This window comes from Gadus macrocephalus, chromosome 1 (assembly GCF_031168955.1).
Source record: "Gadus macrocephalus chromosome 1, ASM3116895v1".
Taxonomy (NCBI): domain Eukaryota; kingdom Metazoa; phylum Chordata; class Actinopteri; order Gadiformes; family Gadidae; genus Gadus; species Gadus macrocephalus.
This window is the reverse complement of record NC_082382.1, coordinates 13,541,537-13,565,504: the sequence shown is the minus strand read 5'-3', so window position 1 is coordinate 13,565,504 and position 23,968 is coordinate 13,541,537. Positions and strand designations below refer to the sequence as shown.

The 23,968-nt window shown below is 45.5% G+C and overlaps 3 protein-coding genes across 4 annotated transcripts; 1 reads left to right on the top strand and 2 right to left on the bottom strand.

The window, feature by feature from the left end:
• Window positions 1-47: 47 nt before the first annotated feature.
• LOC132453909 (V-type proton ATPase subunit S1-like) lies at window positions 48-3,894 on the bottom strand. Its single transcript, XM_060046996.1, has 10 exons — window positions 3,725-3,894; window positions 3,453-3,573; window positions 2,977-3,051; window positions 2,657-2,850; window positions 2,528-2,565; window positions 2,302-2,387; window positions 1,877-2,106; window positions 1,713-1,748; window positions 1,318-1,555; window positions 48-847 (listed from the first exon to the last, which is right to left on the bottom strand). Exons 1-10 carry the CDS (start codon window positions 3,844-3,846, stop codon window positions 635-637), a joined length of 1,353 nt encoding a protein of 450 aa, XP_059902979.1. The 5' UTR covers window positions 3,847-3,894; the 3' UTR covers window positions 48-634.
• A 1,024-nt stretch (window positions 3,895-4,918) lies between these two features.
• gdi1 (GDP dissociation inhibitor 1) lies at window positions 4,919-12,070 on the top strand. Its single transcript, XM_060047007.1, has 11 exons — window positions 4,919-5,212; window positions 6,029-6,136; window positions 6,353-6,452; window positions 6,711-6,845; window positions 6,954-7,152; window positions 7,628-7,759; window positions 7,876-7,975; window positions 8,239-8,410; window positions 8,715-8,859; window positions 8,995-9,049; window positions 9,325-12,070. Exons 1-11 carry the CDS (start codon window positions 5,168-5,170, stop codon window positions 9,475-9,477), a joined length of 1,344 nt encoding a protein of 447 aa, XP_059902990.1. The 5' UTR covers window positions 4,919-5,167; the 3' UTR covers window positions 9,478-12,070.
• On the bottom strand, window positions 11,772-23,709 carry itih6 (inter-alpha-trypsin inhibitor heavy chain family member 6). 2 transcript variants are annotated; one of them, XM_060046908.1, is made up of 17 exons: window positions 23,333-23,709; window positions 22,588-22,623; window positions 21,501-21,655; window positions 19,187-19,297; window positions 18,781-19,028; window positions 18,314-18,483; window positions 17,167-17,283; window positions 16,874-17,045; window positions 14,784-16,505; window positions 14,551-14,583; window positions 14,411-14,428; window positions 14,276-14,323; window positions 14,157-14,186; window positions 13,924-13,968; window positions 13,702-13,815; window positions 13,041-13,424; window positions 11,772-12,928 (listed from the first exon to the last, which is right to left on the bottom strand). In XM_060046908.1, the coding sequence occupies exons 1-17, from the start codon at window positions 23,444-23,446 to the stop codon at window positions 12,642-12,644; spliced, it is 3,804 nt and encodes a 1,267-aa protein (XP_059902891.1). In that variant the 5' UTR covers window positions 23,447-23,709; the 3' UTR covers window positions 11,772-12,641. The 2 variants fall into 2 exon arrangements, with proteins under 2 accessions (XP_059902891.1, XP_059902900.1); XM_060046917.1 differs by having other exon boundaries at window positions 18,314-18,480.
• Window positions 23,710-23,968: the final 259 nt, after the last annotated feature.

Sequence of the window (23,968 nt, the reverse complement as noted above, 5' to 3'; positions counted from 1 at the left end):
CAAATCAAAGGGTGTAAAAGTGAATGAAAAAATACATTGAAAGAAACTTTGTTTCAGGCATGTTTCTGTAATGGCTCACGTAAGGCATTTAACATGGCATTTCCACAAGGCAACTATTTCTTAAGGCAATCAGTGAGCACATTCTTATATAAAGATAATTCCTCCATCAGTAGACTTTAAATTTAGCTTGGCATCAGAATCTAAAATAATAAAATGACAACCCACAACGATAGCAACATTCAATTTTTTACCCAAATAGCGTTCATTGACATAACTACATACAACCACAAGCGATTAGACAAATAATACATCAACGCTAATCACCACGTGGCATCTTGGCACTTGTGAAGGAGTAGGGCACAGTGGAATTTTCCTTGGCAAAAATCAAATGGAGCACACAGTACAGTTACAACTGTAACATGCAATGTGTGTTATGTGTTGTACCACTAAATTAAAGGACTGCTGAGGAGTGGATGGCAACTTCATTCCACAAGTTAGGCAATTGTTGGCAAATTCAAAACTAATTCTAAACAGTTTCAAAGAGTGAGGCCCTGAGTTGGAATGCATTTTCTCATAGAGTAGCACCCCACCGATCATAAATATACTTTGAAGAGGCTTTGGGAGTACGGCTGCATTAATCTGTCAGGGGCACGGAGATGGAGGGGCCTTTGGGATCGTCAAATCGGTCCACGGTGTTCACCTGGAGAATCATGCTCAGGCCGTAGGTGAGGATCCAGAGCATGAGCAGAGTGGTCAGAAGCCCCATCCAGATGCCTGCACTGAAGAATCCGGCACAATCGCTGGCATAGGAGAAATCTGTTCCATTGGCCAAACCAAAGCCCTGGATCTGTTTTAGACAAAACAACATCAATGAAGGAACAAGTCATGCTTGACCACCAAAGAATAAATCAATAGGGCGAGATTTAAAAAAAAAAAACGATTCGATTTTCCGGTTCAAATCCATCTTCATTTGAATGTAGGGTTTTTGAAGGAATACATCAATACATTAAAACCCTGGGATCCTTTTATAAAATGTTGTGCCGTTTTTATATATTTAGTAATTGATTGTGTTTTTATGGACAGGACAGTGAAGAGAGACCGGACTGTAGGTTGTAGAAGAGAGGGAACGACATGTAGCATAGGAACTGGGAGTATCGAACTCGGTCGCTGCAAGGCTGCTGCCTACATCTATTTAATTGAAAATCGAATCCTTGGGAATCCAAAATCGTATCCGTTCGAGACAACAGTGGAGATACCCAGCCCTAATTGAGACATTAGTGCTTTTGTGAAATAAGTGCATGAAAATGGCATAAGTACCTGGAAGTCTACGAAGTTGACCATCCAGTTAGAAGTGTTGGGGTCGGATTCCCCCCGTATCAGCAGGGGATCACGGAAGCTGTTGACGGACATGCAGTGGAAGGAGTACTCCGCGGGGGCATAGATCCCCCGGCTGCCATTGAAGGACACGGACCCATTGGGGGACTTCAGAAGCACAGAATCCAGGGTGAACCAGTGCCGTGCCGATACGGGGTATAACTTCTGACTCATGGTGAAACTGGGGATAAAAACCAATGGCGTTTGAGTACCTGCGGCGTGTCCAACCACAGCAGATATTCTTGATGAATGAAAATGTGATTGATCCTAAGACAAGGATTCAGGTTTTGTTTATTATTTGACATAGATACATAACAACTATGTACACATCTACTCACCTTAGAACGATTCCAGATTGGTAGTTAAGGACAAGCCTAAAACACAAACAATTCCAACTTCATTAGATCCCCCCCTTGCAGATATATTGTCTTAACATAGGCTGGGTAGTATTTAAGGTTATTTTTTAATAATTAGATCTGTATAATCAAATGGAGACACTCACACTGAGTTAGTCCCATTGCAAAGGGATCCGTCAAATGTAGGGGTCTCCTTGGCGAGGTCAATCCACTGAGGGCTGGGGGTAAAGCTCACAGAGAGGTTCTGAGCCCATAGCATAATGCAAGGGTTGTTTGAAACGTTGAACATAATAGGAGCTGGGACATCTGTTTCTGGTGGGGATTGAAGCAGCGAGCGACCCTGTGGCTGCTCAGACATCAAGGTCTCTGGAATTATCTGTAGATAAAAAAAAAGAAATTTCTTACCCTGTGACATTTGTGTTTTGTTCTCATTGGTTTGTACCATTATTCCTGCTACTTTACAGCCATATAGTCCATGCTCTTCTCTTTAAAGGAAGTAATCTTTAAATTGGTTTGGAACACTTAAGACATGCTTAAATAATCTGTGCAATATCTAAAAAAAAGCTCCTACCCGAGATGGCTGGAGTCCTGTGTAGATAGCAGTGTAGAGGAGGTTTTTGGCTTTCATGATACTCAAAACTTTCCCAATAATTTGATCTGTGAGTAATATTGTTATTAATTACAATTCAAATTAAAATAATTGTTGATCTTCAGTACATGGCATTCAGTGACTAAAGAAAAAGTTGATAATTGTTGTTACTTAAATTCCTAACAAATGCATTGTGTATATGACTCACCATTACTGCGGAACACTTGATCACAAGACTCGTGCAACCTGAGAAATTAAAGCAGAAACTCTAGTTCAGTTGAGATCAAAAGGATTTAAGACGATTTAATTGCGTTTGCTCTAGAAATACCAGACTCACCCAGTACAATATGGCAGGGTGAAGTACATTAAATTGCTGACAGCTGGGTCGAGCTGAAGGTCTGAAAGGGTATCTGGGTCGACCAGCACCGGTGAGACACCGAGTGCCTCTTGTAGCAGAGCTGGTGCATCGCGGACAGCGGACCACTCCACAGCAGGAAGAACCAAGGAAGAAGGAGAAGAATGCATTGCAGCCTGGGGAAGTAACAGCGAGAGACGTTTAGAAGAATGGATACTGCTGAAGGGCAAGCAGTATCTCAATGACAAGAACCTTGTCATTAAGAAACAACCCAAACCAGGGGACTACTGTAACTACTGTACCTCAAGGTTGAGGAACGCTCCATCATCCTTGTTGCCAAACACTCCTCCATATATTGTGAAGTCATCTTTGCTTAACTGGATATAAAGAAAATAAAAGTAAAAATGGGGGTCATCCATTGTTTCACAATGTATACAGAAATAGGAATTTCAATAAATGATCTTTAAACTATACTGCACAAGTATAAAACACAATTGCATTGCTAGCTGAAGTAAAAGGTAAATCTATCATATCTACACATTCCTAAACGCAGTAAAGAACTTATAATGAAACGGGGAACTAACTAAAAAGGGAAGCAATGGAGCCACTTCACGGAGCCACTTCACAGAGCACACGGTTCCGCTTCAGAAAGGCTGAAGAGAGTTCAGCTCCCCCTGTCTTCGTAAACCAAATTCTAGGCACCGAGTAACAAATGATATGCTATCGTTCCTTAGTAGCAACAGCATCGACGATGCAATCATATGTTATGATATCAAACCTTGTCCTGCAGGAACAGCAGCACAGTGTGAGGTCCAGAGTTGAACACAGAGGAGAGGTCCGTGGTCAGCTGGCTGCTGGACACAACATGACCCGCCGCCGGAGAGGCCAGGGATGGTAGGCTACACATAAGACGGAGACGTTTTAATGCTAAGAAAATACAATGTTAAAAGTAGCTTAAACGGAACCAACTTGACTGCGTTGGCATATGCTGTCGACGATGCCAAATACTTTTAAAGCCTTATAAAGTCGAGCCTCTGAATAAACAGTTACCTTTCAGTCGACCACAGTAAAAATGGCACTTGTACAGTCGATCTTCCTAGTGCGAAATATGAACATAAATAGGCAATAAAAGCCAAGAACCGAACTAGGGTAAATCGCTGTGATCTCGCCATTTTCGTTTTCCGCAACTGATGGTCACATGATACGCACCAGCTGACTGTCATGTGCTGCTGGGCCACTCTGCTTCCGGCTGATACCGTTCAGCTCGCCCTGCCGAAAGCTCCACTTCCGGCCCCTTTCGGCCAGCTCACCCTGTACAGAAGCCAATAACTACTTGTTTCGGAGACTACGGCAGCAGCTGCTTACTCTTTCCAACATCGTATCGTAATTCGTAACTATGGTGAAAATGTTCCGGTCGACGACAGTAGTCACAAACTCACAGCGGAATATGGCATAGGCTACATCCCACTATAATTATTGACGCTGCCTTACGATATGTTATTAAGCATAGCATATGTTGTAGTATTTAAACACATGTGGGATCTAAATAAAGAAAATTATGTATTATTGCCCTAATATTTAAATAAATAAATGTATCAAGCAGGTGCGTCATAACGTGTGTTGTCACTATGTGCTCTACGTGTTTCCTTTGTCGTGTCCTGGTCGGGGGTCTGGGGTACCTGGCAGCTGTCCATGGTGCTGATATTTGGACCACGGAGGTCCACGCCTTCGCCCTGTTCTGCGATCATTGCTTAGTTTATGATCGTGGCTGATCGATTAATAATGGCCCTAACAGATACGTACATGTTCCTATTGCCATTTTAATATACCACATACTGCAAAGGAAACATATGAACCATGGAGTAAAACTATCCGACATAGCTCTGATGGTTACTTTAGTTACGGTAATTTGGTTGAAAAGGTTCTTTTCTGGTCAGTGAAAACAACTCCCTTCCGCCAGTGCCGTGGTGGCGGAGGGATATACTTGCATCCATGAATTGCTACAGCATCTATCTCAATTGAAAAGAACAGAAGGAATATATGGAGATTTAGACAAAGAGCCTATTTAAGAGACAATGTCAAATTATAAGAAAAATTATTATACCAACATTATAACCTACCAAATAACTCTTTAAAACAATTTCTGAAAGGGGATTACAGCAATCGAAATCATCACTTTCTATAATGTGGTGTGAATGGGAAGTGTCGGAGGATGGGCACTATTTGCAGCCGCGGCAGAATACCATTCCAGAGTGTTCCACGTTTAGGGCCATCTTTGGTCGTCCTCGCCGGTGACAGTGTGGAATATATTCCGCTCGCATTTTTGTCTAATGATAAATAAATACTATTCAACTTAAAGTGAAGTCATTGAACACACTTGGGCAAAGAAAGCGAACTGCGCTCATTGCTTGACTCATTGGCAGCTTTTTTTCATCAACTCCCTTCAATTTCACTGGTCTGAAGAGGGCGAGACAGGAGTGGCAGTGATACAACATGGATGAGGAATATGATGTGATCGTTCTGGGCACCGGACTCACAGTAAGTGACGAAGCCTTTGAGGCTCTATTGAAATCATATATGCTTAGATGGCCTATCTGGACTATTGGTTTACTTCGGCCCCGCTAACGGGTTACCACCCAATGAGGCAATAGTTCCTGCATCCCTGTGGATGGGCGAAACATGATGAAATATTGTTATGAAACATGTTAACATCAACATATCAATCAATGAAGTCTGTATGCCACAATGGAACACGTCTGGCAATTATTGACGGCAGCCAATGCGCCGTTCTTTGACACCGTTTAAAAGAGCATCCTAGGCGTAACCCTATATCACGGTACCGATCACTGAGGCCTCTCTCTAGTCTAGGATGTGCCAAAGCTCGGGTAGGGTTTGATCAGATTAATATGAATGTAACATTTAACTTGATACACTGAATAGTTTGGATTGTTTGTTAGTATTTGCTTTCTTAATAATGGGATTCTTATTTCTATAGCCTGCTTTCAACCCTTTTTTTATAGTCGATATATAGACCTATGCGGTAGCGTTTGCACAAATGATACATTAGCCTTCTATAATAAATAGAATAATTATTGTTATTAGCTTTATTATTTTGTTATTATTATTATTATAACAGCTGATACATGGTAGACACGGATGCGGTCATTTGGCGCATGCGCACAACCTTCATTCACCTTTCTGCATCCTTCTGCATTATATTTGACTAATCCACCTTTCTTAACCTATACATTGCTACAATTGATATTCAAATAGGGCTTTATGTTTTTACAAAGATATTTTTTGTATATATATATATTTCGATTTTTTAATTGTAAGTGACATTTTTCTCACCAGGAATGCATTCTGTCTGGGATTATGTCTGTGAATGGGAAGAAGGTGCTTCACATGGACAGAAACCCCTACTATGGTGGAGAGAGCTCATCCATCACCCCCCTAGAGGAGGTAAAAGCTGCGGTCCTCGCTGTGATATTCTTTAGGAGTAATAAAAATAATCAATACATTTTATGATCCCTGTTACATCATATTAAGTCCTGTAGGCTGTTGCTCGCTATTGTGTGTCAGGGGTTGCCATTTTGATTGAATAATGCCCTTGCCTTCCTGATGCAGCAGTATTACAATTGCTAGCTATTTAGGCTGATGATGATGTTTGTCTTTCAGCTTTACAAGCGCTTTGGCCTCCCAGATAGCCCTCCAGAGTCAATGGGCAGAGGAAGAGACTGGAATGTTGACCTGATCCCAAAGTTCCTCATGGCCAACGGTCAGTATTGCATTATGTTTGCATAACACTGTCTGCATTGACCAAAGAAGATAAATAATTGACATAGCCTATATCTTTACGTAGCTCCATCCTCCAACATCTAATACAATTTGAATTATTGGTTGCACATCTTGATTGACATGGTAGCTAATAAGGTGATGAAGAAGTGCTATCTTATTACTGACTACTATATGATTATAAAGCGGTTATTAACCGAACGTGGCCTAACTGTGTGGACGTCTAACTGGATGAGTTCAGGTCAGCTTGTGAAGATGCTGCTGTACACCGAGGTTACCCGCTATCTGGACTTCAAGGTGGTGGAGGGAAGCTTCGTGTACAAGGGAGGAAAGATCTACAAGGTGCCGTCCACTGAGACCGAGGCGCTGGCTTCGAGTAGGTTCCCCTGACACTCTCTCCGGTACAGTTTAGGACCACAGATGCAAATCAAAGGAAAACGTGATACCTCTTGCAACAGCTGTCTTTCTCTGTTTGGTTCACCAGATCTCATGGGAATGTTTGAGAAGAGACGGTTCCGCAAGTTCTTAGTGTTTGTGGCCAACTTTGACGAGAACGACCCCAAGACCTTTGAGGGGGTGGACCCAAAGGCCACAACCATGAGGGACGTGTACAAGAAGTTTGACCTGGGCCAAGATGTCATTGACTTCACCGGCCACGCCCTGGCCCTCTACAGGACGGACGAGTAAGGGCAGCACTCGCATGCTACCGGCGATGGAATAATTTCAGAGTTTAGAGACCGATAGCTGTGGTTGTTTCACTCACAGTTCACAGTTTTTTAGGTTTATTCTTTAGGTGCTTATTTCAGTGTGTTTGGTCTAACCAGAGGTATTAATTTGAGGAACATTTTGTTTTGCCATGTTTTTAAAGCCTTGTTAGATAACGATGATATACTCACATTCAACAATGCCAGATTTTCTCGGTCACGGTTTCACCGGAGGCTTAATATTTAAAGGAAATAACATCATAGCATTCAGCCGTGTCTGGAAATAGGCAAAATAATCTTTAAGGATCTAAATGATTATTTGAGGAGTCTAGCGCTCCATTTGCTTCAGGCTTAAGACACATCAGAATCACTGAATAGGAATATGCTCAGCTCTGGGTTACTTTTATCATGTTTACGTACTTACCATCCCCTGCACCTCTCCTCGCTCCGCCAGTTACCTGGATGTCCCCTGTCTGGAGACCGTGAACCGCATCAAACTGTACAGTGAGTCGCTGGCTCGCTACGGGAAGAGCCCATACCTGTACCCCCTGTACGGCCTGGGGGAGCTGCCACAGGGATTCGCCAGGTATGTCACCCCCATCTTACGTACAGCTATTGTTCATCGGTACTCAGAATGCTCATTATCGCATATGTAGTACCGGTGTTTTTGATTTTTGATTTAATTATTATTTGTGGCCACAGGTTGAGCGCAATCTATGGCGGCACTTACATGCTGAACAAGCCAGTGGACGACATCGTGATGGAAGACGGTCATGTGGTCGGCGTGAAGTCTGAGGGAGAGGTGAACTGATTTGTCTTTTCCTTTGTATTCTGGATCAGCAAGTGCCATGTTATATCTCCTGTGTCTAATGTAATGCTCAAAGTTACTTTGTAATGTTTTTTTGTTGTTTGAGATCCTAGAAATGTCTTTCAATAAGTCACACCCATTCCCTGAACGTGGGTGGGCGTGTGTGATTGTCAGAATGACCACAACATGCTGGGGTTTTGGCTGCGGGTGACCCAGATCCATCTCTGCTTTGGTTTGTCTCCCCCCCATGGATGCAGGTGGCTCGTTGTAAGCAGCTCATCTGTGACCCCAGCTACATCCAGGACCGCGTGCGCAAGGCGGGCCAGGTGATCCGTGTGATATGCGTCCTCAGCCACCCAATCAAAAACACCAACGACGCCAACTCCTGCCAGATCATCATCCCTCAGAATCAGGTCAACCGCAAGTCAGGTCAGAGCAGACACCTATTCCCGGCTTATGCTGACCAGATGAGCCATTTAGTGACAAACACAGCAACGCAGCATTTTGTCTTCTAAAGGATAAAAAGAGAAATGAAGAAGCATTTCTAATGCGGTCATTTTGAGATTTCCGCCTAGTTACATTTTCATATTTTTTTGTTATGACTATTTTTGCTCTGTCATTGTCTATACTTGGTAATGCTCGCCCCCAATTATGGTTTCCAGCCTTTCTTTCCTCTGCTCTTTTGTCTCCCCGAGTCCACTTTGACCTTTGCTCCCCCCTCTCCTCCCTCCAGACATCTACGTGTGCATGATCTCCTACGCCCACAACGTGGCGGCGCAGGGGAAATACATCGCCATCATCAGCACCACGGTGGAGACCAGCGAGCCAGAGGCGGAGATAGAGCCAGCCCTGGAGCTCCTGGAGCCCATTGACCAGAAGTAACACACTGCATTATGGGAAACATAGTCATATCTGGGCTATTGTCAGTCATGTCTCAGAATACACTGCATTATAGGATACAAATTCATGGTATTGTCAGTCGTATTTTGATTATGGTACTCGTTGTTTTCCAGGTTTGTGGCTATAAGTGACCTTTACGAGCCCACAGATGATGGCACTGAAAGCCAGGTGAGTGGGAACACGGTTTCACCTGTATGCACATGAAATTGACATGCTGTATTTATATATATATTACACTTTAGACATTGATGTTGATGAAGCCTCGTGAGACTATTCAGATACACACATTTGTGTTTCACAATGACCTGCAGAGAGAAACAGAATGTGAACTCAATAATGATATAATGATATAAACATATAACATATATCTATAAATATATCAATATAAATCGATGCTAGGTATCCAGGTAGTATAGGTGTAATAACTCAAGTGTTGTCGCCAGGTGTTCGCCTCGCGGTCCTACGACGCCACCACCCACTTCGAGACCACCTGCAACGACATCAAGGACATCTACAAGCGTATGACGGGGAGCGAGTTTGACTTTGAGAACATGAAGCGCAAACAGAACGACGTGTTCGGGGAGGATGAGCAGTGAGCGGCCGGGGGGGCCTCTCCCGGGAGAGCGGGGGGGCCAGAGAGGGGGGAAAAGGGTTTGGCAAAAGAGGCAGAGCCTGAGGTAACGCGTTGATGTGGAGCTGCTTGGGGAGGGGTTTTAATTGATTGGGCGGTCCAGGCTTGGGTCTGCTTTTGTTGGCTCTGCACCTCCCCCCATGTCCCTCTCTCTCTTATAGGTGTTGAAACACATACTCACACACACACGCGAACACACACACAAACACGTTGTTCATGTTCACATCTTATCTGTCACTGAAAAGCAGGGTTGATGAGCTCATTATTATTCCATCGTCAAATCTGTCATTTCCCCTCAGTTCTCCACTAATACTGGGACACTAATGAGCTGTTCATGTTCGCTCCAGAATATCATTCTTGATACGGACGTTAGTTGATGAAAAAGTCTAAATTGCAGAGGATTGATTTGGGTAAATGAAAATGGCTTGGCGGTCACCTTATTGCCGGGTGGCTTCCACTTCACATGCATGCATCTTTTACACATGGTAGTGTTGTACATAGCATTATATCACTGGGATGTGAAGGCTGGACCATTCCACGCATTTTCAATGCCAACCCTGCTTTCTCTCTCTGTCTCTCTTTCTCTCTCTCTCTGTCTCACTCTCTTTTTATCTTACTCGCTCTTTTACCGGTAGACTCCTTCTGCTTGTTTTGGCAAAATACTTTGGTCAGGCAAAAAAACGTGGTGAGCAGCTCTTTATAAACGGGCTTTCCATCAACTGCTGTCATGTTCCCTGTGCTAGCAAGCAAGCTAAAACTGATTGCTAATAACTGTCCTACCCGCCCCCCATCCTCTCAAAACATTTTCCGTTGTTTACGTGTTACGTGTGATTGTTGATTTTTCGAAATCGAGAATAGATTCCCTTTTAACACTTAAAATTATTCAAATTAAGAGTTTTATTGCTATTCTATATTGGTGCACATTTCACTTGCTGAAGTTATGAAGTTTACAGAGCTGAGGTTGAAACACCGGTGGCGTAACCTGAAGAAGGCGTGAGAGAGTGAGAGAGATGAGAGAGCGTACAGAGGACCTGCTAGTTCTTAGTGAGGTGGTCTCGAGGAGGATTTGTAACGTGATAAACATACATATGTAAAGTTATCACAGAAGGAGGCCTCTTGTAACGGAAGGGAATGTGCCAGGGATCACGGAATGTATGTCAGGAGAGTCTTGGATATTTGACCTACTCGCAAAGTTTCACTTTTGAGTGAAGAGGGCGATGACTGAAATTTCAGCTCACAGTGAAAGCACCACATTGTGTCTTGGTTGTTCCAACCCCTTGTGTTTTCTGACCCAGATAGCCATTCCTGTAAAGATCTTAATATTGCTGCGAAGAACTGGACGTACACTTCAATAACCTTAAACAAGCCTGTAGCCAAGCAGGGGGCTGGTAGGGCCACGGTGAGACATACCACCCCACACCACTGAACCAATGTAGTTGATTTGGTTTTAGCCTTAATTTGGGGGTCAATACTTTTAGGCTAACAAATTGATTCTGTTTTGTTTTTTTTAGAAGTCATTAGCTGAAAATCTGCCCCTTGTTCAAAAGGCAACTACCTGCTGATGTTAGACAATAACCACAGCATGGTCTTCAGTCTCTCAGAGGTCCATGCTGCTGCGTGGTTGCGTACGTTGAAAAAGAAAACCGAATGAGGTTTTCATTGCACACCTCAATGAAGAAACCAGGAATAATTATTTGAGTCCGTACATGTCATTGAGAGTTGTGTCTAGTTGTGGCTTTCGCTCGTCAAATAAAATTGAAGAGTTTCTCTCACACACTAAGCAAGGCTGAGGCTGTGGCTTACCAATTCCCCTTAACAACACTAAACAACGTTTAATTCATGTTTTTATTTTTTGTGTCTTATTGTTATCTATTTATTTGAATTCTAACGATGCGCTGGTGGAAAGTCAATGTCAAATGCTGAATATGCTATGCTATTAGTATATGTTATAACTGAGAAAACCACGTTTTCAATGTGATGCACTTATTATATATAATTTCTTTGTTTGTACTTTTTGCTGTGTCATGTGTTTATGTTTACCTTCTCTTAATTAATCATTCCGGTGTTGCATTATGGGACATTCTGTTAACAAACAGGTTTTGATGACAGTGGTTGGCCGAATTCTTAGCGACCTATACAACTTTATTCACAGCAGTTTCACATTATGCTCCGTTCAACATTGTGTGTGGTCTTCATCTGGAATCATATTGCATATATAAAAACTACAATATTCTTTGAGTGTATTTATGTTTGGAACCCACCACTTCCTCACTTTCAACTTTTTATTTTTATTTATCAAAAAAAACAATGCCTAATGTGTGGTTATACTGTTTCAATTTCCATCCAGTTTGGCCTTTGGAAATTACTTTTGACAATATCCTTCAAGATTGGCAAAAGAAATAGTTCAGGCTGAGTAGTAGACAACTTACAGTCCTTGTTTGACCACTAGTTTGTGAACAACGCCTAATGTCTTGTGTAACAATTAAGATGAATTTAACTATGAATGAAGTGATACAAAAATAAAAAAAGCACATGGCAAACCTGGAAACACCCATCAATTCCTGTTGGTTTTCTTTCCTTACATTGGATTGAGTGAACACAAGTCCTTTACACCAGTGTATAATTTCCTTATCAACTTTATAGTTATTTATACATATATACAGTACATACATACATAGCCTACTGTACATGCATGCAGTAATCTGTTATATACATTTCCAAGCATGAAAATAGAATCGCTTTTTTTTAACAAAGAACACAAATATACCATGTAAGAATAATAACTTCTCTAAATAATAATTATTCATATATAAATGCATTCTGTGTGCAATATATCTTTGGAGTTTGCTTCAGCAAACGTACTCTTATATCTACCTTTGGTATCTAGGGCTGGATTGTGTTAGCTCATCCCTCACTTGTCTGAGACATCGTTGGTTCAGCCTTATAAACGCCCGTCTCCTCTCCGTCCTCTCCTGCATCAGCCTCCGCTCCAACCACCAGCATCGCCCGGCCCTCAGGGAGGCCACGCGTGACTCATCGAGGCAGGGCTGCAGACCCGTCTGTCCCGCTGGCAGCCTGCCGTCCCCAGTGTTCTGTCCTTTGCCCCCTCTGCTGACCCACCCCCGTGGCTCACAGGCGCTCCACCACGTAGCTGTGGTACGGGCGTCCCAGGAGCCGCTCCACCTCCGCCTTGGGCACCACCCAACACTTGGCGCCGTGGCGTTTCCGCGCCGTGTCTTTCAGGCTCTTGTCCTGCAAGGTGACCTGCATGCGCGTGGAGCCCAGCCGGAGCTCGCCCCTGGCCAGCACTCCCTCCTTGGCGGGGTGTTGGTTGTGGCTGTGGTGGGGGTGGGGGAGTCCTGAGTCAGCCCGATCCGTCACCATGGTAACGCTCATATCGATGTGCTGAAACTGACCTGAAGAAAATCCGGGTAGGGACGGGGGGGGGGGGAGAGATGGTGAGCAGGTTTATTATAGGATAGGAGAAAGGGAAAGGGAAATGTTAAACATCATGTGAATGAGGTCTACCGAGTAGGCCTTCCGTGGTAGAGGAGAGGCCGCGCCCGTTTGCGATGTAGAAGCCGAGGTGGGACACCTGCAGATAGCTGGGGTGTTTGTAGTGGTGAAACAGAACCAGAAAACGAACATCCTTGGCCATCTCAATCCAGCAGTTCCGCTGCTTGTCCACAGCAACACTGACACCCTGTCTGGTCACGAACCCCGGCTGATTGACAGACAAGATGTCTCGCCCCTCCCCTTCCACCACCACAGCATCCAGTGTGAGAATGATCGTGACGCCAGAAGACCCGCCCTTGGAAGAGGAGATCACCAATTGGTGGAAGTAGGTGCGGGGGCGGTCCTCTGCGCCAAGTTTGAACGGAGCTCCGATTAAGTGTCCGTCAACAATGATCCCTGTTAGGGTAACAGAGACAAAACACTTTAAATAGGTTAATGATTCTTTGATTTAATTAATGTCAATAAACAGAAATACATCTATAAGCCAGCAGCATTAGAGCATACTGCTATGTCTGCATTTTTCCAACGATTGTTGACTATTGCTTAGTCAACTATCTTTAGCATCTTATACAGAATTAATGGCAAATGGCCATCGTAGATTACTGGTCTTATCAATCCACTTTATCTCAAATTAATAATTTACCAAAATGTCCAGAAGTAATATTGACTGTACCTCTTTCTGGGTCCTCTAGAAGTCTCAGAACATCCTTGGGCCGTCCATCCACAGTGAAACAAAGGTTCTGGTGCAACTTAGGCAGCTGGACCACAAAATGAGGATCTCCATCCACTACAATAGTCAAAGTGTGGCCAATCAAGAAATGTTAAAGTGAACAATAATTGTATTCTTTTTTTTTTGTGTGTGTATAAAATATGAAATGTAATCAAAGCTACTTACCTGACGAGGAAAACACCCTGACGGAACTCAGTGTCGACGGAGACCCTAAAAGAAAAGTACATTTAACTTAAGGGCAGAACTCCCTCCCCAGCCCCAAGCACTGGACCCAACGCTCAACAGGCATTGAACACAGTAGCTTGATGATCACTACTAGTTGTAATACCCTAGCTGCCGTACCATGAAATATATAAACACAGCATTTGATATATATCGAATAATAAGAAAACACGTACCAAATGATTCGGTGTTGGCTGTGTCCTCCCCTAAAAGACAACATCATGTATGTTATTTTATTTATTTATTTACCTGGTTTTAGAGAGAAAATGAGTTTAAGTAATTGACGTGTACTTACAGGAATCATAGTTGATATCATAGTCGTAGTCATAGATGGCATCGTAATCTGGTCAAATGCATTCAAACATTAATAAACCTTTATAAATTCTAAATCTCAGAGGCAAACTCTTGTATCATGATGAGAAACACTCACCTTTCACCAGGTCCATATCTGTACAAAAAAGATTGAAGAAAGCAAAATAAAGATTATTTGCAACAAAAAAACGGTCCAGACGTTACAATATCATGTAACACTCTCAATGTAAGATATATAGCTGTAGGCCATTTCCTCACCTTTTCTCTGAATCTGAATGGAGGTAGAGACATCTAGTGGAGAGATGAGGAAAAACACAAATGGGGAAAACGGATGAGGCATCGTTCATTTTCATGCTGCCTCAAATGTGTCTTTCTTTATATACGACCCATTGCTGCCTGTGACTTCTTGGGGCACAAAAACAAACCTCCTACCGTATGAATACCATGAATAATACATTTGACATTCGTCCCCTGCCATGGAGTGCACCTACCCAGGAGTCCCGCGGCCTCCCAGGGCTTAGGCCCATCGGTGACTCCCGGCATGGGCGCAAAGGTGCCGGACAGAAGGGTCGCCACCCTGACCTCCATGTCGTCCTCAACGTCTTCCTCTGTGTCTGTGGTGTCGTTGTCGTCTTGGAAACCGGGCTCCGGCGCCGGAGTTGGGCGGGCGTCCAAGGCGGACCCCGGGCCGTTCATCACAGTGGGGACCTCCAAGGGGCGGGCCTCCATCACGGCGCCGTTCTCCGCCTCAGAGGTCGGCCGGGGGAGTCGGGCAGGAGGCGGGGCTGTGCTGCTGGGCGGCGGGGGCTGGGCTGTGAGCGGTGGGGGCGGGGCTAGAGCCACGGCATTGACCAAGCTCAGCACGGGTGCGACGGTGGACGTGGTTGGCGTGGGGGAGGTTTGTTTGGGGGTTTTGTCCGTCGTCAACGGCGCGGTTGCTGTTTTTGCTGCGGTGGGATATGGGGGGGTGGAGGTTTTCCCCGGAGCGGGTGGATGTGCTGTTTTGTAGAAGTGATGCAGAGGATTGGAGGCCTTTGGGGCTCTACGGGAGTCCGGGGCAGCAGGGGGTGGTGTTTTACCTGATAGCGGTGCTGGGGGGGTTCTAACTGAACTGGGACTCCCAGTTGTCGTGTGTTTCTTGCTGGACGAGGGAGTCGTGGTTTTCGTCGCCGTAGGCAGTGAGGGGGACCTCCTGGGCTGCAGCATGTGGCCGATGCCCGGAGGAGGGGGTGGTGGTTGAGGAAGAGGCGTCTTAGCCCTTGAGACGTCTGGTTTCGATTTGTTAGTCCGTGGATTCGATGGTGGGTGGGGCTTCTTAGCATTAGCATGAGCCGGCGCTTTGCTCGTAGTAGTAGTAGTAACAGTAGTGGTTGAGGGGACGGGCTTTGAGGTCGTCGTGGTCGCCGTGGTCGTGGCTGGCCTGCGCGCTGCCTGGTCCGCGTCGGGCTTCACGACCACGAGGGAGGTGACGGGCGTGACAAAGTTGTACTCGAGGGAGAGCTTCGTGGCCTTGTCCGTGAGAAGCCTCTGGGTGGCCTGGTCGGTGGCGTTGAGCTTGGCCTGCAGCAGCTCTTTGATGGTGAGGTACGCCCACAGCCGACGCACAAAGCTGGAGATCCCCGCCCGTCCCCCCACACTCCCCGCCACATCGTTCCCCTCGGCTCCGTGGGCGGCGGCGGCGGCGGCGCGCTCCGCCTTCACCGCCCGCTCGGCGCCCACCGCGCTCAGGGACACCTTCAAGCCCCCGGGGCCCGGCCGCAGCCTCCCGGCGACCACCAGCTCCGAGCCCTGGAAGTAGTGGGGGAAGAGCGAGCGGCTGACGTCAAACGCCCGGTCGTCCAGGTAGGACAGCTGCACGTCCGACAGCAGGGGGCTGGCCACCTCGTCGTAGAAGCCCTTGAGCTGCAGGGCGGCGTCGGCGTCCTCGTACACCATGCGGGCCACGCCGCGGTTCTCCAGGGCCAGCCGCCTCAGCAGGGGGAGGTCGGCGTCGTCCCCGAAGGCCAGGCCGAACAGGGAGGCCGAGCCCAGGGCCGTGTGGGCGTTGCCGAGGATGACGTCGCCGGTCGTCACGCCGACGGTCGCCTCGCCGTCGGTCAGGAAGATGACCAGCGGGACGCGGCGGTCGCTGGAGGACGCCGGACCGGGGGGGCCGGACGGACGGGGGTTGACGAGCTGGGCGGCTGAAAGCAGCGCTGCGTTGATATTGGTCCCTGGGGCCAGGGGAGGACAAGGAGGGAAATGAAAGAAAGAGGTTTAATAAAGAAAGAAAAGCAGAAGAAATAAATAAAGTTACAAATAAATAAAGTTTGTAAAACGGATTATGATCGTTAAAGGTGACGCATTATACCGCCAGGTGTGAGTGGGATTAGCCGTTACAAGCCGTTTTGAAAATATGCTTCTTCTGACTTCACACGTGGGTGTGTCCACCTAAAAAGGCTTGTAATGGTTAATCACAATCACACCTGGTAGTATAATATGTCACCTTTAATTAGACTAGAATACTGAAATTACACTTTAATAATCAACAAAACATTAGAAGGTAAGGGTCCCTTAAATTTTACCTAGCATACCAACTCACATCCCTCTGCAATGATCCTCCTCACAAAATCTTTGGCGTCCCGAACGTTGTGGCGAGTGGCACGCACCGTCCGGCCCTTCCTCCATGTGTGAACCTTGTCTGAGAAGGTGATGATGTTGAAGTGGTCGGCCTCTCTCAGGTCTCCCAGGATGGTGTGCATGGCCTGCTTTGTCTGGTTACACACAGAAGCACAGGAATGTTATCGAACTGTTTTATTATCATCGCAAGCAATAAAGCGACTCCAATACGATCAAATCTAACAGATATTTTGACAATACATTTATTTATTTGACCTGTTTTATCTTCGTGCCAATCATGGAGCCGCTGACGTCTATGACAAATATGACGTCCTTGGGAACCACAGGAAGGCCCCGGGGTGCAAAATAATGCACAAAGTAGCCGTCGTATACCTGGAGAGAGCCAAGGAGACAAACTGGCTAATTAATAGTTGGCACTTCATGCAGACTTTCACTCATCTCAAAAAATACTGTAGCGACCCTGGGACTCTTTAAGAGTTTGTGTTTTATGTGTTTGCTAATGTATATCGTTGTCCGTTATATAAGTTGTTCCATGTGCATGTATTGGAATGTTCTAGCTGTCAATCAGTGTGGGTGGCTAATCAGCAGGTCAGCTGGGGGAGGGCCTTGGTTAGAACAGAAATATGAGGAGATGCGCGTTGAAGGTGTCAGAGATCTGCGGAGTGAGTGTTTCCGTGACAGTGTTAATTTTGTCAGCTATTTTAGATTTAGTCTTAGTCTTAGACGAAAATGCTTATTAGTTTTTGGTCACATTTTAGTCATTGTTTTCCTCCGTAGTTACCAAAAGTCCTTACATTTTAGTCAACAGAAAAAAATAATTAAATTAGGCTAACCCCTGATATATGGACACCTGCTAAATAGTTCCAGTCAAATAGAGTACCAAAGGGAAAACGTCACGTTGTCCTGGCAGACGGATTTTCAGTTCTAAACAACCGAACGAGAGATAGCGTTTACCATTGCTTCCATATGTTGTTGCTTTCAAAATGAAAATAAATCAATTACAAGAGGTGAAAATCACTACCAATCGAAACATGTCGAGGCGTTCATGCATTCCACTGGGGTATTAAAAGGAAAAGTTCCTAAACGTTAGTTTAGTTTTTTGTTTTTTTTATATGAAGACAATCTATTCTCAATACTACTTACATCATTGGTAAATGCAACTCGTATATATATATATATATATATATATATATATATATACGGTATATTAGACAAATATACGTGTGTGTGTAAAGTGCGTGTGTGTGTGTGTGTGCCGTTTGGCGTTGGTTACGGCCTCACAGTAACCAGGTTGGTACTAATAAATACTCGTACAGTACTAATGACTGGACCTTCCTAAGTCAGCGGTGAGGTCATTATAATACAATGTAAACAGAAAGGCAAACTAAATAAAGGTGCGGACCTGGATATCCCCGATGAGGTCTCTGAGCTCCACATCGTACTGGATGATAAAGTCCACGTTGAGGCCCCGGGAGGAGACGGCGTTCTGCTGCTGGAGGGTGGGGCTGTAGCGGACCCGCGCGTAGCCCGCGTTGTGTTCCACGTGAGTGGATGGAGGGACGCCAGCCTCTGCTCCAAGTCAGCACAGAAATGACATCACCATTAGGTCCAACAGACTAGGTGTTGCGAATGTTTGAGCCACATCATGAGCAGTTATGCGGTTAGGCCAACAGAGAAGGTCAAGTGATCTTATCACAGTGGAGGGACTCTGTGGAATGGAAAAATGCTAGTATATTAACTAGTTGCCTGTTAATAAATCCAATTCTGGAGCATCTAAACAGTGTGCAGCAGACCCTCCCTTTTTTCTGACATTCAATACTATTGTCTAGCATTAGAATTACAACGATATGATGGTTTGACTTGTTTAACCTTTGACGGTGTTGGACATCAGCCGGCTGGTCTTCAGCGGTAGGACCCTGAGGAAGCTGATGCCCGTTCTCTCCTCGATGCTGACGTCCAGTGTGAGGTTCTGGACCGGCTGCCCGGGTCTGAGCCCCAGGCTGAGCTCGTAGTGCCCCAGTCGCCGCGGGAGGAGCTCCTCATAGGTCAGGGAGAAGGACATCTCTGCCCCTGGTGGCACGCTCACTGCAACGCGGAACTTCTCTATCTCCCGTTCCCTTTGATGATCGCACACAAAACAACGGAACAATCACGCTGGATGACTCCTCTGACAGTATGTGGCGCTATTACTATTATATAAATGAAAAACAAACATACGTTGGACATTTGTTGAAATGGGAGATTAATCACTCATCCATTTCTATCTCCTACTGACTTTGTAGCCACAAGGCCGGCGGTCTTCCCTTGTTTCTTGGCGGCGTCGTACATCTTCCTGGCCGCCGTGCGTTCCTGTACCTGGGCCACGTGCACCTTGCCATCGGAGGTGCTGATGGGAAACAGGAAATTTGGAATAGGAACCGGTTCTTTGTCTGAGCCCCAGGCGTCATGATAATAACGTGGGGTTTAACAACGAGCCCCGCCCGGGGGGCTGCCACTAGAGACCCGCCGTGAAGGGGTGATCGCTTGAATCGGCCACAGTTTGCACACACAGTTTGTGTTTTTACACCGCGGCAAATCCTCAGAACGCAGCGAGCTGCCGCCGGTTGGGGGACTTAGCCAACACACAGGCATGCGGTGTGCGTGCCGCGAGTGCCGTTTGTACGGGGATTTATTTTTTTCTCAAATTAGAAAAGGTGTGTCTTGGAAAAAGGTGAGGTCATCAGGCGGCTGAGGAAGAGGGAATCGGAAGAGAGCTCATGGGTCATTTCCCTCGGAAAACAAAATCTGTGAGTAGGGATCTAACAGCGCAGTTCCAGGGGATACCCTGCCCTCCCAAACACACACAAGCACACTCACACTCAAACACACACACGAACCCAGCACTACCAGAAACAAGCACCCACTATACACATCCAGTTGGTCGATTTTAATTTTTTCCCCCTCGTCACCAAGGTGAATATATCATGTGACAGGGTGCTAAATTAAGGTCACGCTGTTTCTTTTGAACAAATATACCCCAGGGAGGCAAACCATCCAGGGCTCATCAAAAATGAAGCTGGCGGTCTTGAAGCAGGTCTTGTTGGTGACACAGCGCCATGAGGCAGGGCAGGGCTGGAAAACGGAGGGCTTATGTTTGCATGTGTGGCAAGCGGGGGAACAGGCTGACCTCCAGACTGAACACAGGGCTCTCAGTCCAACACACAGGAGCTCCACGCAACACACTCTCCCACAGCCTCCTCTCCCCCTTGCTGGCCCCCAAGGGCATGGTGTTACATGGCAACACGTATGGGTGTGTGAGAGTGTTTGCGCGCGCGCGCGCGTGTGTGTGTGTGTGTGTGTGTGTGTGTGTGTGTGTGTGTGTGTGTGTGTGTGTGTGTGTGTGTGTGTGTGTGTGTGTGTGTGTGTGTGTGTGTGTGTGTGTGTTAGACATGAGCGTGCATGTATGTGCTGCAAGTGTGTGAGATGGAGGGATAAAGAGTGAGAGATTCTGTGCCCATACAACTGATAGGCTAGTGAGAAAAATAAGTCAAAAAAGAGAAATGTGTGTGAAAGGTTGTGTGTGAGTGCTATGTGTGTGTGTGTGTGTGTGTGTGTGTGTGTGTGTGTGTGTGTGTGTGTGTGTGTGTGTGTGTGTGTGTGTGTGTGTGTGTGTGTGTGTGTGTACTGTATGTCGGCGCTGGCCGGGAGCCTTGGTAAACTGTACAGAGGAGAAAGTCAGAGGAAGCTTGGTAAACTCCCGTCATTTTCTCGATTACATTTCTGGCTTCTGTTTACAAAGCCCGCCATTCATCTTGTGGCCAGCTCCCGCTCCCAGCCCGGCTCCAGGCCGTGGTACGGCCGGCCGTGTTGACTTGTTTGTTTGGTTTATATTTAGCGTTGAAGAAATAGCATAGTGGTTTCGAGCCCTCTAAGCATTGACTGGAATATTAGCTCCTGTTTAAGTTGCTGACATCATTTCTAGACTCTCTCCATTGCCACTGGGCGCTTACCTAAATGGTTATTTCGTAAGGGGACGTTGTTTGTTTTGAGTCATGATTAAAATATTGTTTTCTTCTACCTTCGGCTCAGATGGGTTCTGGTTAGGGCTAGGGTTAAGCTTACCCTAACCATAACGAACATGTTGCATATTTTTTTTATATATATATATATTATAGAAATCAACATGAAAATATGTCCCAGAGCTGTCCGCATGTAAGCCTCCTCTAAGCAAAACAACAAAAAGATATATTTGCTAGACATTCAACACTTATTGAATGTTTATTTAGGAGTCACCGCTTGGGACAGAAACCCTGGCCTGGGCCTGAAAATCTTCCACCTAACAGACCGATCAGAGGTTTACAGCCGCGGTGCACTTCGCCTTCAGTGTCATGTCGACGACCGTTTTATGTGCTGCACATGGATAGGGTGACTCAGGGTGTCTTTGACCCAATGAAAAAAATCCCAATACAAAACAACAATGCCGTGCTGAACGGGGCCACCTGAGAAGCTCCCATTGAACATCCCACCAGCGTTTCCCCCGCCCAAACTGTCATTGGACGCGACGGGGACGGGGGGGATGGGCGGTGGGGGTCGTGCAGGCGGCGACTCACATGGTGAAGTTGGAGATGAAGGCGGAGGCCGGCAGGTCCACCTCAAAGGCCGCCTCCTTAGTGACGGGCAGCGGGTTCCACACGGAGCTGCGGACCGTGGTCAGGGCGTAGCGGGAGACCAGCGCACACCGGACGTGGTAGTCCGTCACCTTCACCTGAGAGCCCCACATTGTCAGGAACTCAAGCTCAGAGACGGTTGGGCAATATAGAGGACAAATGTTTGAAATACTTTCTGTTGGTCATAGACCAACTGTATCTGTATTAGATGTCGTTTCGGTCCAAACTAGAATACGTTTTGAGTTCTGCACTGACTGGCAACAAAGTCCATCTCTTACCTGACATTTTCTAGAGTCCACGTAAGTTAAGGGATGTTTTATTGTGATACACGTCTTATTGGTGCATAAACCAGTCACACACCGCCTGCTATCTTCTTACTGTAACTAGTGTATTCATTTCCCCGCCATAATGGTTACACTAGCTAAGCTCATAGCTTTGCCATGATAAGTTAAGACGACATCACAGAGAACGTCTCGGCAGGGTTTCCCCCCCCCCCTCCCCCCTATGTTTACCCGGGTACCGCATGGCGCCTGCCGAAACCCCTCTGGTCAACGCTGCCCACAGCTTGGCGGGGCCGCGGGTCAGGTCAGCAGCTGTCAGAGCACCCTGCCTCTAATGGGCCCTTACAGAAGCTGCTCTGCTGCTGTTTCCACCATAACAATGGCTACTGGGTTCACATTCACATCTCTAGAACTAATGTGCAAGGAATATACTGGAATTGTCCTGAAATAGCTGAGATTTACAGTTCTTCCATGTTTGATGGGTAGAAGTTAAGTCCTTATCTGAAGGAAGGCTTTTCTTTACTTTGAGTAGGGCCAAAACACCAAGCAATTTAATGTTGTTCGTTCTTTTGACTAACCAGCATCTGATGAACATTTAATGATATGAAACGATAACTACAATGGCAATGATAACAATCCTAATTTTACTTCTCATCAGCGGCTGTTCCATATCCCTCATATCTTATTGAAACACCATAACGTGTAATACGAGTGTATGATATTCCCGAGGAAACCCCAGCAATACTTACCATGGACTTCGCCGGTTTGCTTTGACGCTTTGCTCTCTGAAACAGAAATGAGCATGGAGTCAGTCTGTTTACTGTTATTTCATGAATATTGTGCTTGTAGTAAAATAGCCATTTAAGACTTAGTGTTTAGCATTATATTCATTTTTACTGATGTTGAAAATGGGAATTTGACAGAAAAGTAATTTACTTATGACACTGCATTTGCAGTTCACTTTTTAGCAGAACCAGTCATTGCAATCTCAGAGGCCTGTGTGAAGCCCTGATGGTTGGTTATTAAAGTATATGTATTAGTGTACAGAAGGGTAGCTGGATTTCATGGTCTGGGTTCATATCTTAATCTTGCATACAATCCATGCCTTTGTCGGTGTATTGCTCAGGTTTTCAAAGTGGCCTAGACCTGAATAATAACGAAAATGGTATTTGGATTTTGCCTCATGTTAAGCAGTAATAAAGCAGCCTACAGTTTGCAGGATAACTAACTTTTATATAGCCTAGAACCATAAGTTTGGTGTTCACCGTAGACTCACGATTACAATGATTTACAATGCACAAAAAGTAGGCCTACTACATTTTTTAAATCATGATTTTTATTGACATATTTCGCCATGCATATACTTATGAGGGATTCGGTAATTCACGCGTTAAATCACATCATTCGACATTCTATGTTGTAAGGATGCCTTTATCTACGAAGACTTATAGTTAGCGTGATAAAGTCCAATCTTAAAGCTCCACATGGCCTCACCTGTAGATGCTCCTCCGCTCCAAGATGTTGGCCTACCTTGTATCCCCCTGATAATCCCTCTTGTACACAACACGTAAAAATGAACAAAACGCATTTGATATGAAAAGACATCATGTCCGTATTAACATATCATATGCTGCAGACGAATATATCCAAGTCTCGATGCCACTACGAAGTCGGCGGGAATGTGAAGCAGCGTGGCGAGACTGGGGAAACAAACCCCACATTTAAACCCGAGTTGTTTTAGCAGCGAGGGGCAGGCTCTCACCCCAGAGCCGCTCCGTTTCAACTGTTGGATAACTTGCTCCGATGGGTGATTAGCTGTAGCCTACCACAGCCAGCTAATGAGGTTTCAAACGCAAGCAAAACAAAGTGTTTTCCAGAAGTTTAGTCAGAATATTGTTAGTCCTGCTTTGGTTGAAAACAGCAGCCACGCTTTAGTATGTGGGTCCATTCTGAGCGTTTCACACACTGCTGCCATGGTTGACTTTAAATGGGGGACCACAAAAATGTGACATTGATGTAAAAATAACATGCATGTAAACTATTTAGAGATGCCTTTCCCCTTTTTCATCGTATAATTTCATGCTTTGGAGAATGACGTTATATGATGGCAAAATGGTTTTAGAATAGAGT

Bases quoted from the DNA above. Each gene is read 5' to 3' on its own strand.
- LOC132453909 (XM_060046996.1), bottom strand. From the start codon at position 3,846: ATGGCGAGATCACAGCGATTTACCCTAGTTCGGTTCTTGGCTTTTATT. The intron at 2,851-2,976 runs GTACAGTAGTTA...TTACTTCCCCAG, and splicing joins GAGCGTTCCTCAACCTTGAG to GCTGCAATGCATTCTTCTCC. The intron at 2,107-2,301 runs GTAGGAGCTTTT...TTTTATCTACAG, and splicing joins CAGGACTCCAGCCATCTCGG to ATAATTCCAGAGACCTTGAT.
- gdi1 (XM_060047007.1), top strand. From the start codon at position 5,168: ATGGATGAGGAATATGATGTGATCGTTCTGGGCACCGGACTCACA. The intron at 5,213-6,028 runs GTAAGTGACGAA...TTTTCTCACCAG, and splicing joins TTCTGGGCACCGGACTCACA to GAATGCATTCTGTCTGGGAT. The intron at 7,153-7,627 runs GTAAGGGCAGCA...TCGCTCCGCCAG, and splicing joins GCCCTCTACAGGACGGACGA to TTACCTGGATGTCCCCTGTC.
- itih6 (XM_060046908.1), bottom strand. From the start codon at position 23,446: ATGATGTCTTTTCATATCAAATGCGTTTTGTTCATTTTTACGTGTTGT. The intron at 17,284-18,313 runs GTCCGCACCTTT...GGCTCTCTCCAG, and splicing joins ACCTCATCGGGGATATCCAG to GTATACGACGGCTACTTTGT. The intron at 12,929-13,040 runs GTAGACCTCATT...GATTTTCTTCAG, and splicing joins TACCACGGAAGGCCTACTCG to GTCAGTTTCAGCACATCGAT.